Source organism: Octopus bimaculoides, chromosome 30, assembly GCF_046866305.1.
Source record: "Octopus bimaculoides isolate indiv1 chromosome 30, ASM4686630v1, whole genome shotgun sequence".
Lineage (NCBI taxonomy): Eukaryota > Metazoa > Mollusca > Cephalopoda > Octopoda > Octopodidae > Octopus > Octopus bimaculoides.
Window position 1 is genome coordinate 19,016,474 of NC_142957.1, and position 14,465 is coordinate 19,030,938.

The 14,465-nt window shown below is 41.3% G+C and overlaps 1 protein-coding gene across 8 annotated transcripts in view; it reads left to right on the top strand.

Annotated features, from left to right (window-relative positions):
* Nucleotides 1-14,465, top strand: part of LOC106882598 (protein spinster homolog 1) — a 75,134-nt gene that overhangs the window by 46,002 nt on the left and 14,667 nt on the right. For 7 of the 8 annotated variants that reach the window (XM_089346193.1, XM_089346195.1, XM_089346196.1 and 4 more), the window contains 6 exons: nt 440-576; nt 2,925-3,053; nt 3,630-3,825; nt 4,095-4,160; nt 5,915-6,013; nt 6,371-6,554. In XM_089346193.1, the coding sequence (XP_089202319.1) occupies nt 440-576; nt 2,925-3,053; nt 3,630-3,825; nt 4,095-4,160; nt 5,915-6,013; nt 6,371-6,554 (811 nt within the window). Of the gene's footprint in view, nt 1-439; nt 577-2,924; nt 3,054-3,629; nt 3,826-4,094; nt 4,161-5,914; nt 6,014-6,370; nt 6,555-9,737; nt 9,828-14,465 lie in introns of all 8 variants that reach the window. The other variant, XM_014933335.3, reaches the window with a different exon arrangement.

The window sequence follows — 14,465 nt, forward strand, 5'->3', positions numbered from 1 at the left end:
CAGGAAAGGGGCCATGGCCATAGATCCATGATCCATCAGCTGTTAAGGACCATTTCCAAACAGTTGACCCCTTCCTCAACAAAATCAAGGAGATCCTGCACAGTTGACCCCTGATCTTCCAAGCACATAAACAATAGAAGAGAGTGAAAACGTTATAACTTAGTATGTTACCATAACAACAGCGTCCAAGGTCAATCTGTGCCAAGTGACTTCACTTTACGTACTTAAGAAGCTTCGTTACCATAGCAACAGTTCCGATGGTTTTTGGTTGGACCTCATACAGTGTTGTGGATACAATTATTTTGAATTGTTATTTGAGTTTGAACTCAAAACCTTTTGTTTTGCATGTAAGTTTCATGTGTTCCACCCGCATTAACTAAACCATCCCTGAATTCTCAATAACTACATGTTTCATTGTTGTTGTTATTTCCCTGTCTAGGTCACACCCCCACTTGGTATAATCTGTACCGTGCTGATTGTCTTTCTTCTGGTTGAGCCTGAGAGGGGGTCCAGTGAAGGGGGTACCCACCTCAAGAACACCTCATACCTCACAGACATAAAGGCTCTTCTCAAAAAGTAAGTCCTCTCCTCATTTCTTTCGCTGCTCTCAGATGGGATGATGGGTAAGAGAGGGGCAGTGTGGAGGCACAGGCCCGACTCTCTGGTAAGAAGCTTGCTTCCCATCTACATCGTTCCAGGTTCAGTCCCACTGCGTAGCACCCTGGGTAAATGTCTTTCATTATAGCCTCAGGCCTTGCGAGTGGATCTGATAGATGGAAACTGAAAGAAGCCCATCATATACATTTCTAGTCTCAGTTACTGAAAAGGAGATAACCACTCTGAAATGCATGTGTCCATCAGTTTGGTGGGGGTGGGGGTAGCACTGGAAACGGACTGGATGTCTCTATACCTGTCTGTCTGCCGAGTGAGAAATCTTCCTAATGTGCAAAATACTGTGAATGGCTTGGTTATGGGTTCAAAATGTTGCAAAAAGTTGGACTCAACACAACACTTTGGGATTGAATACTGATTGATGTTTTGAAATGAGTTTTTGTAATTTCAAATCTGAACTAATTATTTTTAAAATTAGTTGACCTCAATAAATTATTTGATGTTTGACAAATCTTGCTCAAGGACACTCTTTGGGTTTTGGGTCACCAATGTTTATAGTTCATTGTTTTCACCGATAACCTCCTCAAACAAACACTGCAATGTTTAGATTATAGACAACTGATTACTTTTAATTCAAATGTTAACAATTCATAAAGTCTAGGACTTTAAAACATTATGGTGTAGGCATGGGTGTGCAATTAAGAAGCTGCTTGTCCCGACTGCATGCTTTCAAGTTCTGTCCCTCTGCTTGGCACATTGGGCAAGTGTCTTCTACTGGAGCCACCAGCCCTAAGTTGACAAGACTCTTCTGAGTGGATCTGGTTGACAGAAACTGTGTAGAAGTGTCGAGCTGGCAGAAACGTTAACATACCAGGCGAAATGCTTACTGGTATTTCCTCTGCCGTTACGTTCTGAGTTCAAATTCCGCCAAGGTCGACTTTGCCTTTCATCCTTTTGGAGGGCGATAAATTAAGTACCAGTTACGCACAGGGGTCGATGTAATCGACTTAATCCGTTTGTCTGTCCTTGTTTGTCCCTTCTATGTTTAGCCCCTTGTGGGCAATACAGAAATACGAAACTGTGTAGAAGCCTGTTGTTTGTATATTTATGTTCATATATATGTGTGTGTATGTATGTCTGTGTGTGTGTGTGCATATATATATATATATATATATATATAACAATATGTGCAAAGAAAATTATGTTTATTTTAGATAACACCTTCAAAATTCAATTGTATTAACTTATACACACACACACACACACACACACACACACATACATATATATTATAGAGGCATACCTCACACTATGTCATCAGTTGGTTCCAGGAGACACAACTTAAGTCGTATTGACTTGTCTATATATTTATATGTGTATGTAATATATATGCATATCATCATCATTTAACGTCCGCTTTCCATGCTGGCATGGGTTAAACGATTTGACTGAGGACTGGTGAGCCAGATGGCTGCTCCAGGCTCCAATCTGATCTGGCAGAGTTTCTACAGCTGGATGCCCTTCCTAACACCAACCACTCCAAGAGTGTAGTGGGTGCTTTTACATGCCACCGGCACGAGGGCCAGTCGAGCAGTACTGGCAACGGCTATGCTCATATGGTGTTTTTACATGTCACCTGCACAGGTGTCAGTCCAGCAGCACAGGCAATGTCCTTGCTAGAATGCTGTTTTTCATGTACCACTGGCACAAATGCCAGTAAGGCGACACTGGTAATGATCACGCTTGAATGGTGCTTTTCACGTGCCACCAGCATGGAAGCCAGTCAGCAGCACTGGCAACGATCACTCTCAGTGGGTGCTCTTAGCAATGGAGTTTGATGTAGCTACCCTCATTTGCATCTCTTGCCGTGAGGTAAGTTCATCTGGGACTTTCAACAGGAAGCGGTCCAGCCTTGATTTAAAAACACCTACATCTACTTTGTGCAGGTTCCTCAGACTCTTTGGGAGAATATTAAAAAGCTGTGGGCCCCTGAAACCCGGGCTGTTGTGGTAAGTGGTCCTGAAGCATGATGGCATTGCTGGGATCTTTGGCACTGTGCAATGTCGACCCTTTCTGGCATTGGTGTAGACTTGAGTTCTACTCATCTGTCAAGTTTCATCAAAATCAATAAAACGATGGAGGAGGAGTTAGATAACAACATCACAAACAAACACACCGATTTTCCACATATGTAGTATATATATATATATATATATATATATATATATATATATATATATATATATATACACACACACACATATACATACATATATACTTATTATCTCTCATATTGATTAATCTGTTTTCAGTAAAAGTTTCCTGTTCTCAACTATTGGCTTCACATGTGTTGCATTTGTGACGGGAGCGTTGGCCCTTTGGGCTCCCTATTTTATGTATGATGCCATACGTCTCTTGGATGGATCAGCAGAAATGGCAGAGTAAGTCAGCAGTTTCTTTTTTTCAAATATTTGTTGTTTTAGATTTTGTTTTGTTTCTATCTTCCCCATTTTCCTTTTCTCGTGGCTTTTCACTGAAATGACTGCAGCCATCTTCTTGAGTTGTAGCATCAATATTGATCTACTTCAGAATGTATTTAAGATTGTTTTTGAAATACTTGCATGGCTTGCACTGGAGACATCCTTGCCCCAGTCGATTATCCAACACCTGTTTTGGCAGGCAGTTGTCCCCTAAATAGACAATCACGGGATAATCACATAATCTCATAATCTTTGAGATTTTGATCATTGGACTATTTAGTTTTAGAGTGACATTGCAGGGTCTGTATGAGAAGTTGGATCAGGCCAGTTTGAACATAAAACGAGTAGGATATTTGGCCTGGGTTTAAACATAAATGGCTAATGTCCATCTTTCATGCAGGTCTGTGTTTGACAGTTGGACAGGACTGCTGGGCCCAGGACCATTCTTCTCCGTTATCTTATTTCATCACGTTTTTTTTTGTTTTTTTTTTCAGCTTATTTAATTTTAACCCTTTTTTTAAAATCCCTACTTTTCAGCGTTAGCCTAAAGTTTGGCGTCATCACGTGTGCAGCTGGTTTCATTGGTGTTGCTGCTGGCTCTGTTGCTGCACAGTATTACAGGAGACGAAACCCTCGAGCGGACCCTCTCATCTGTGCAAACGGGATACTGTTGTGCACCCCGTTCTTATTCTTTACCCTGGTTACCATGCAGTATTCCATCACAGCCTCTTGGGTATGTAGCTCCACTGGTTATTGCTTGTGTTCTTTTTTGGTGGTGGGGAAATGTTCAGATTCTTTCTATTGTGTGCAGGGATCTTCCGATGGAAAAACCCCTACACCACCGACATCACCACCATTACCAGTACAAATACTGTGACCAACTCCACCCCACCCCCACCAGCCACCATCACAACAACCACCACCACTACAGTTCCCATGACTAATTACTGTCGTTAGTCTGTTTTTTCCATTAATTAATCTGTTTTTCTGTCTCTGTTTCAGGTTTTAATATTTATTGGGGAGACGTTTTTGTGCCTCAACTGGGCAATTGTGGCAGATATTTTATTGGTAAGAAGCAAAGATAATCTTGTTGTTGTTGTTGTTGTTGTTGTTGTTGTCGTCATCGCTTGTGGGGAGGGGGTGGTGAGTGAACTGGGAGTATATGTGAGTGTGTATGTATGTATATGTCTGTATGTATGTATGTACGTATGTATGTGTATGCAAGTGTATGTATGTATGTATATCTGTCTGAATATACATATATGTATATCTATATATAAATAATGGCAGAATCGTAAGCACACCGCAGCTGTGTGTGTGGCCTGTGTGTTGGGGTTGCGTCTCGTCTAGTGATTTTCACCTTTTTTAATATCATACCAGATCCAGGGATCTGCACCAAAAATTTACTATATTTAAAGAGGGAAGAGCATCAGGGTCCACATATGGCCCTGGGAGCTTTGGTTGAGGACCCCTGATCTAACGTGTGTGTGTATGTTTTAATGTCTGGCGTGTTGGACAAAAACTCAGATCCCTACAAAGACATCTTCTATGTCAATGTTTTTATAAAATCAAAGAAAAAAAAACTGTTGACCTTTAAACCCCCCCCCTCTCACTCTATTTATGGGTTTTCTTTATTAATTGAGCTTTGAACCTATCAATTACAACCTCTTCTATTGAAATTATCTCAAGTGGACAGGGTTAGCTCCTTCACAGCCAAGATAACCAAAAGTTAGTTTATGTAGGCTAATGACTGAAGCATAAGCAAATGGCCCAGTGTTCAGTGTCACTGTGTGGCACGTTGGGCAAGAGACATCTACGGTAGCCTTTTGCTGACCAAAGCTTTGGCAGTGAATTTGGATGAAGCCTGTTTTATATGCATATATCACCATCATCATCATCGTCGTCATCCTTTAATGTCCACGGGTTGGATGGGTTGGGAAGCCAAAGCACTGCAAACCATGCTCTGATCTACTTTAGCATGGTTTCTACGGCTGGAAGCCCTTCCTAACCCACAGGGTGCTGGCTGCTTTGTATGGGACACTGGCACAAGACCCTTGTAGGCCAATCTTCTTCACCAGGGGATGTGGCCTTAACACTTCTACTGTGGAGGACAGGTTGCACATACACACACACGTTTATGTGTGAGTGTATATGTATATATTTATATACACACACACATACATATGCATGTACCATAGATTTGTGAGTGAATTGGTAGACAGAAATTGTGTGGAAGCTTGTTGCATATCTATCTATCTTTCCATCTATCTATGCACACACACACACCAACCAATGTTTTTTTGTGAGTGATTTGGTGGACCCAAATACATGGAAGCCTGTTATGTATGTATATATATATATATATATGTATATGGCACGTGAAAAGCACCGTTACCAGCATTGACTTCCTGGCACATGAAAAAACATTTGAGAAAGGTTGTTGCCAGTGCCACTGGACTGGCTCCTGTGTAGGTGGCACGTAAAAAACACCAACCTATAATAGAAAACATCATCATCATTATTATTATTATTATTATCATTATTATTAAAGGCAGTGAGCTGGCAGATTGTTAGCAGACTGGATGAAATGCTTTGTGGTATTTTGCCTGTTGTTATGTTCTGAGTTCAAATTCCATAGAAGTCGACTTTGCCTCTCATCCTTTCAGGGTTGATAAATTAAGTACCAGTGAAACGCTGGGGGTCGATGTGATTGACTAGTCCCCTCCCCACAAATTTCAGACCTTGTGCCTTTAGTAGAAAGGATTATTATTATTTCTTCTTCTTCTTCTTCTTGTAATAATTGTTATTCCTTTGTGCTGCAGTATGTGGTCATTCCTACAAGACGGTCACTTGCTGAGTCATTTCAAATCATTATTTCCCACATGTTTGGTGATGCTGGCAGCCCTTATTTGATTGGATTGGTGAGTATAGTCATCTAGCTTTCTGTTTCTGAATGTCTGTCTATCTCTCTGTCTATTTATCTATCTATCTATCTCTCTGTCTATCTACCTACTTATCTATCTATCTATCTATCTATCTATCTATCTATCTATCTCTACTTTTCTCTCTCTCTGTCTCTCTCTACATATATATGTGTGTTTTGTGTATGTATAGATCTCCATCATTCCCTTGTCTGCCCCGCCCCCTCTCACTGCCTGTCTCTCCCACTGCATCTATTCTCTACCTCCTCCTCCCCCCCAGTCCTTAACTCTCTCCCTTTCTCCATCTCCATCATGTTATGTAATAAACCATATCTATTTCTCCTCCTGCATCGACAGATCTCCGACCACCTGTCCTCGACCTACCCCGAGTACATGCAAAAGACCAACTTCCTGCAGTTCATCACACTCCGTGCTGCCCTCTACATTACATGTTTTGTCTGTGTCCTCGGTGGCGCGGCCTTCTTTGCTGCGGCACTTTTTGTAGAAAAAGACAAAGAAAGAGTCGACAATCTCATCCGAGGTCAGTTACTCCATGTTTTATTTTTTGCTGTCGTTGTTGTTGTTGTTGCTGTTGTCATAGTTACTGCTGCTGCTGCTGCTGCTGTTGTGTCCTGCTTTGGTCAGCTTTTCTACTCTTTTATCAGGTTGATAAAATACACCATCAGTTTTATATATATACATATATGTGAGTGTGTGTGTGTATATATATATATATATATATATATATATATATATGTGTGTGTATATATAAAAATTAGGGATACCTAATGTACCAGCTTTGCTACAAAGAGGAGTCAACACTCCAAATCCCCAAGTTTATCACTTAAATAAACAAGAAAAAGATAATAGATTTATCATCATCATCGTCGTCGTCGTTTAACGTCCGCTTTCCATGCTATCATGGGTTGGACGATTTGACTGAGGACTGGTGAAACCAGATGGCCACACCAGGCTCCAATCTATATATATAAAAATAAACATAATTAATGACAGAAGCAGTGTTAACATGAAAAAGTGGATGTTGTGTTGGAACATACAGTACTGTGCTAGTTACCTGGAGAGTGTATATAAGGATTAGTTTATATCATTGATGGTTGATAACCACCCTGTATGGCCACTGGAAACTGCTGAATTACATGATCTGGCTCTCCGTTGCGATTGTGTGTGTAGAGAGAGAGAGAGAGAGAGAGAGAGAGAGAGAGACACACACACACACACACACACACACACACACACACACACACACACACACACAGCAATAAGAGCTTTGGATGGGAATTTCTAAGTGTTTTAACTCTTTAGCATCCAGATTATTCTGCCAAATGTAATACTGTTTCCTTCATATTGTTTCGAATTAATCATTCTCTTGTTGCTTTGAGGTTTTGATGTTGTGATTGTTTATTATTAGAATGATATTGTAGGCTTGGTGTGAGAGGCCAGATCTGGGCAGTTTGAGCATAAATCACGTGGAATAATTTGGCTGGATACGACCAGTGTAAATGCTAAAGGGTATATGCATTGCTACATATGTTTCCACAAACTTAGATTTTGCAGAACTTCACTGGATGAGGAAGGAATACAACAACTAAAGCATGTAGTTTGTGGCAACGTATGTGGCAGTCCATTAAAAGATTTACAGATTCTCATCCAAAATTTCTTGTTATATTCATCCTGCGCTCTACTGGCATCAGACTAATAACCTTTCCATAGATTTACTCCAGAAGATGGGAACAATAAGTGGTAGCTGGGAAAAATAAGACAGGAGGAGCTTTTTAGGAGGACACTCAAAAATGTTTCACATAAAAGGACTTCAAGCATATAAGCTATATCTATATATGACAAATGACCGAGAGCTTGGCATTGTGCCAAGTAAAACTGCAGGAATGGCAGATCCTGGTGCCACGCAAATGGCACCTGTGCTGGTGGAATTTAAAAGCACCCATTACACTATCAAGAGTGGTTGCTGGTAGGAAGGATATCCAGCCATAGAAACCGTGCCTAATCAGACTTTTCTCAAGTTCCAAATGTGAATTTGTCTGTATTAAATACATCCCAAAGATGAAGTTTTGTATCTTTGTTGGAAACTGGCTCCCTCCTCAGTGGAAGATTTATAATAATTAAAAAATAGAAGAGACATACATGCATCATCATCATCATCATCATCATCATTGTTTAACGTCTGCCTTCCATGCTAGCATGGGTTGGACGATTTGACTGAGGACTGGTGAAACCGGATGGCCACACCAGGCTCCAATCTAATTTGGCAGAGTTTCTACAGCTGGATGCCCTTCCTAACGCCAACCACTCAGAGAGTGTAGTGGGTGCTTTTACGTGTCACCCGCACGAAAACGGCCACGCTCGAAATGGTGTCTTTTATGTGTCACCCGCACAAGAGCCAGTCCAGGGGCACTGGCAACGATCTCGCTCGAAAACCCTACAAGGCCAGTCAGGCAGTACTGGCAACGGTCACGCTCAGGATGGTACATCTTATGTGCCACCCGCTCAAGAGCCAGTCCAGGGGCCCTGGCAACGATCTCACTTGGCTTGCCGGGTCTTCTCACGCACAGCACATTTCCAAAGGTCTCGGTCAGTAGTCATCGCCTCGGTGAGGCCCAATGTTCGAAGGTCTTGCCTCACCACCTCAGCCCAGGTCTTCCTGGGCCTACCTCTTCCACGGGTTCCCTCAACTGTTAGGGAGTGGCACTTTTTCATGCAGCTATTCAACTGTTAGGGAGTGGCACTTTTTCATGTATACACACACACACACACACATGCCCTTGTATACACACGTGTGTGTATATTTTATATGTCTATCATTCATCATAATCATCATCATTTAATGTCTGCTGGCCAGAATTGGGTGGTTTGGCAGGGGCTGGTAAGGCCAGACACCACAACAGGATTCTTCGTCCGTTTTGGCATGGTTTCTATAGCTGGATTCCCATCCTAATGCTGACCACTACAGAATGTTCTGGATGCTTTTAACATGGCACCAGCATCAGTGTCAATTCTGCTGTGAAAAATGAGCAAAGAGGAATAACTTGAGGTACCCAATGGCATGTATTTGAACAAGATAGACCAGTACAAGTATATAAGAAAAAACACACACAACATAAAATTCTTGTTTCATTAAAATTATCTTTTCTTCAAGACAATGCATCATAATAAATCCAGATAAATACCCCTTGGAGCACTCTGTACAAATTGAACCTGGCTATCTAAATTGTCCAGTTAAAGCAACAGGAATTCACACAGGTTGTTATTTCACTTTCTGTGGCATGTCCAATGTATGAAACCGAATTTCAAAGACTGAATAAATTTGGTAAATTGATCACAGAGAATATTAGGGAAAAAACCCCGCAAAGAATGAAGGTCAGTCAATGATTTAATCAGCTACATGTGTTTCAAATAGAATTGCTCCCTACAACCAGCCGGCATCCTGAGCAGGGAAGACTGGACGTATATACGCTAGAGAAACTGGGTACCCAGTGCCTTGCTCCTTACAGAGTCATGTGGACTTATCATGTATATATGCATGTACGTGTGTGTGTGTGCATGTATGTATGCATGAATGTGTGTGTAATATATATATATATATATATATATATATATATATATATATAGATATATATATATATAGATATATCTTTGTACTTGTGAATTTTCCATGCTTTTTTTAAAAATGATTTATTCATTATTCCAGGCGATTTAAGTGATGAAATAGTTGTTTTCCATTCGCCGGTTTCTGTTGGCTCCCCACAGGTGTACGGTGCTTTTAGCCATTTGTGGCGTGGTGAGTTTGTCGGTCTTGTACCCTTTCTGCCTCATCACTTGAGCCATGACTACATCTACTAACAGAATGTGGTGCTTACTTATACAGCATCCTTGAATCCTTTTGGATCTGTCTAACAAAGTGATGCATAAATAATAATTCTAATAATAATAATAATCCTTTCTACTAAAGGCACAAGGCCTGAAATTGTAAGGGAGGTGGCAAGTTGTGAAAGTAATGAAAATTTTGGAAGACAAGTATAAATAATAAATGAGTGGAAATTGAACCAGTGAGTGTGTTAAATGATGAGGCATTAAGACAATATGACCCTCCCCAGACGCAATATCATTTGCTTAAACACACAAATTCACGTAAAGAATTTTGTAAACCAGATACCAAAACGAAATATATATAATATAAAACAAACCACTCGCTACATTCGACATAATTACCCCTACCCATCATCATTTCACATCCGTTCTCCATGCTGGCATAGGATGGATGCTTTGACAAGCGCTGGTAAGCCAGAGGATTGTGCCAGGATCTTCAGTTTGTTTTGGCAATAAAGTGTCTTGCTCAAGAACACAACGCACTACCAAGTCCAGGAATTGAACTCACTACTTCATGATTGTGAGCCTGACACTCGAACCACTGACTCATGTGCCTTCACATAGACTATATATATATATATATACTAGCGAGATCGTTGCCAGTGCCCCTGGACTGGCTTGTGCGGGTGGCACATAAAAGACACCATTTCGAGCGTGGCCGTTTTCATGCGGGTGACACGTAAAAGCACCCACTACACTCTCTGAGTGGTTGGCGTTAGGAAGGGCATCCAGCTGTAGAAACTCTGCCAAATTAGACTGGAGCCTGGTGTTGCCATCCGGTTTCACCAGTCCTCAGTCAAATCGTCCAACCCATGCTAGCATGGAAAGCGGACGTTAAACGATGATGATGATGATGATGATGTTGTGTAAATTTGGATTTTTATCCCTAATATTATTATTAGCCAAATCAGACTGGAGCCTGGTGCAGCTCTCCATCTTGCCAGCATGGAAAACTAACATTAAAGGAGGATGATGTTGATGGTGGTGATGTCATTTACTTCCTTGTCCATCACCTACTCCCTTAGATCTTGCACTAATTACTTCACTTAATCCAATACTCTGCTTTCCTCATTTTATCTTCATTTGTTTTGACACAGTCACATACAGTGACTCCCTCTTAACCTCTTCATCCTGATTCCAGTTTAAGAAACTACACTCTCTGAGTGGTTGGCGTTAGGAAGGGCATCCAGCTGTAGAAACTCTGCCAAATCAGATTGGAGCCTGGTGTTGCCATCCGGTTTCATCAGTCCTCAGTCAAATCGTCCAACCCATGCTAGCATGGAAAGCGGACGTTAAACGATGATGATGATGTCTGGGGAGAGTCATTTTCTTATTGTGCCTTTGATTTCTATGTAGGATGCCATGAAGATTACGTCCAGATTTTCTGATTGTTGTTTCTAAGTTATTTGGGGATATAAGGTCTGTGGAGCTGTGTCCCCTTGACCGTCTGTGGTTTGTTTTCGATAAGCGTGGGTTCATTTCTGTGTATTTCGTTTTTTTGGATTTGGTTTGCAAGATTTTTCATGTGATATTGTGTGTTGAAGCATATTCTGTTGTGTCTGGGGAGAGTCATTTTCTTATTGTGCCTTAAAATTTAACACAATCACCGGTAAAATTTCCACTTATATCTTATTTTTATTTTCCTAAAATTTTCGTTGTGTCTTGCAACCTTTTCAATAGTCTTGACTCTCTTGAGAAATAAGTGGAAATTTTACCAGTGAGTGTGTTAAATTTTAAGGTACAATAAGAAAATGACTCTCCCCAGACACAAAAGAATATGCTTCAACACACGAAATCACATAAAAAATCTTGCAAACCAAATCCAAAACGAAATATATATATATCATCATCATCATCGTTTAACGTCCGCTTTCCATGCTAGCATGGGTTGGACGATTTGACTGAGGACTGGTGAAACCGGATGGCAACACCAGGCTCCAGTCTGATTTGGCAGAGTTTCTACAGCTGGATGCCCTTCCTAACGCCAACCACTCAGAGAGTGTAGTGGGTGCTTTTACGTGTCACCCGCACGAAAACGGCCACGCTCGAAATGGTGTCTTTTATGTGCCACCCGCACAAGCCAGTCCAGGGGCACTGGCAACGATCTCGCTCGAAAATCCTACAGGAGCCAGTCAGGCGGTACTGGCAACGGCCACGCTCAAAATGGTGCATCTCATGTGCCACCCGCACAAGAACCAGTCCAGGGGCACTGGCAACGATCTTACTTGGCTTGCCGGGTCTTCTCACGCACAGCCCATTTCCAAAGGTCTCGGTCCGTAGTCATCGCCTCGGTGAGGCCCAATGTACGAAGGTCTTGCCTCACCACCTCAGCCCAGGTCTTCCTGGGCCTACCTCTTCCACGGGTTCCCTCAACTGTTAGGGTGTGGCACTTTTTCACGCAGCTATCCTCCTCCATTCTCACCACATGTCCATACCAGCGCAATCGTCTCTCTTGCACGCCACAACTGATGCTTCTAATGTTCAGCTTTTCTCTCAAGATACTTACACTCTGACGGGTATTCACATTGACATTACACATCCAACGGAGCATACTGGCTTCATTCCTTGCGAGCTTACGTATGTCTTCAGCAGTTACAGCCCATGTTTCACTGCCATGTAGCATGGTTGTTCGTACGCATGCGTCATACAGTCTGCCTTTTACTCTGAGTGAGAGTCCCTTTGTCGCCAGCAGGGGTAAGAGCTCTCTAAACTTTGCCCAGGCTATTCTTATTCTAGCAGCTACACTTTCAGCGCACCCACCCCCACTACTAACTTGGTCGCCCAGATAGCGGAAGCTATCGACTACCTCTAGTTTTTCACCCTGGAATGAGATAGAAGTTGTTTCCTGTTTGTTTGCAGTCTTTATTGCACCTGAACATCTGCCACAAACAAAAACTAACTTGCTAGTTAACCTGCCTTTGATGTTGCTGCACCTCTTATGTGTCCATAGCTTGCACCGGGTACATCTTATAGAGTTACTACCTACTCCTTTTCTACATACTGAGCAGGGCCATCTACCTGAAGGGGTTTGTGTTTTATCTACCTTCCTACTTATTAGGATTTTGGTTTTAGCTAGGTTGACTCTAAGGCCCTTCAATTCTAGACCTTGCTTCCACACCTGAAACTTCTCCTCTAGTTCTGATAGTGACTCCGCAATTAGGGCAAGGTCATCAGCATAGAGGAGCTCCCAGGGGCAACCTGTCTTGAACTCCTCTGTGATTGCCTGGAGGACTATGGTAAATAATAGGGGGCTGAGGACGGAACCTTGGTGGACCCCTACCTCTACCCGGAATTCATTGCTGTACTCATTTCCAACCCTCACCTTACTGGCCGCATCTCTGTACATGGCTCGCACAGCTCTCACTAGCCATTCTTCTATCCCAAGTTTCCTCATTGACCACCAGATAAGGGATCGGGGGACCCTGTCAAAGGCTTTCTCCATGTCAACGAAAGCCAGGTACAGAGGTTTATCCTTGGCTAGGTATTTCTCTTGCAACTGTCTCACTAGAAATAAGGCATCAGTAGTGCTTTTACCTGGCACGAACCCAAACTGCATCTCATCTAAATTGATTCGCTCCCTAATTAGTTGGGCTATGACCCTCTCTGTAACTTTCATAACCTGATCTAACAGCTTATATATATATATATATATAAGACTACATGCATTATATTCAAACTGGCTAAATTAGCCTGTCGCACCTACCCTGCAATGTCATACTAAAACTAAACAATCATGTCATCGTAATCTTAAGGCTGTGGGTTAATCCACAATTAATTCAAAACAATCGGAATAAAGAAGGATTACATTTGAGAGATTAATCTAAAAGGTAAAGTAATCTAAAATGCTTCAGCATTTAACCCTTTCGATACGAACCTGCCTGAAGCTGTCTCTGGCTCTGTAATACAAATACCTTTATTTTAAAAGTTCTCAATTAAAATCTTTCAACAAACCTTAGTCACAATTTATGTTCCTGACACTATCTTAATGATAACTAAGTTATTTTACTAAATTCTTTGTTATATTTAAAATTAATTGAAAGAAACACAAAGCATCTCAACAGAAATATGGTAACAAAAGGGTTAAACTGGTCATCCATGTCTGGCCCAAAGTATTCTCCATGTTTTATATTCAAACTAGCTAGATCTGGTCTCTCGCACCCACCCTACATGTCATTCTGAAAATAATCACTCAACCATGTGTCTTCAAATATATATGCGTGTGAGAGAGAGAGAGAGAGACAGAGAAAGAGAGAAGTTATGTTGATATATATATATATATATATATATATATATATATATATGTATGTATATATGCAATCTCTATAGTTTTGGGGTCAGTCTAATGAATTGTGTGGGTTGGGTGTTGATTGACCCATCAAATGCTTTTGGATCTACAACTGTCCAAGTATGTTTTCACATCATTAAACTGTTATGCTCATTATACTCTTATCTAAAGCATGGAGTATGTACTGCAATGTATACTTTGAATTATATATACACACATACATACATACATATATATGTATGTATGTGTGTGTGTGTATTAGTG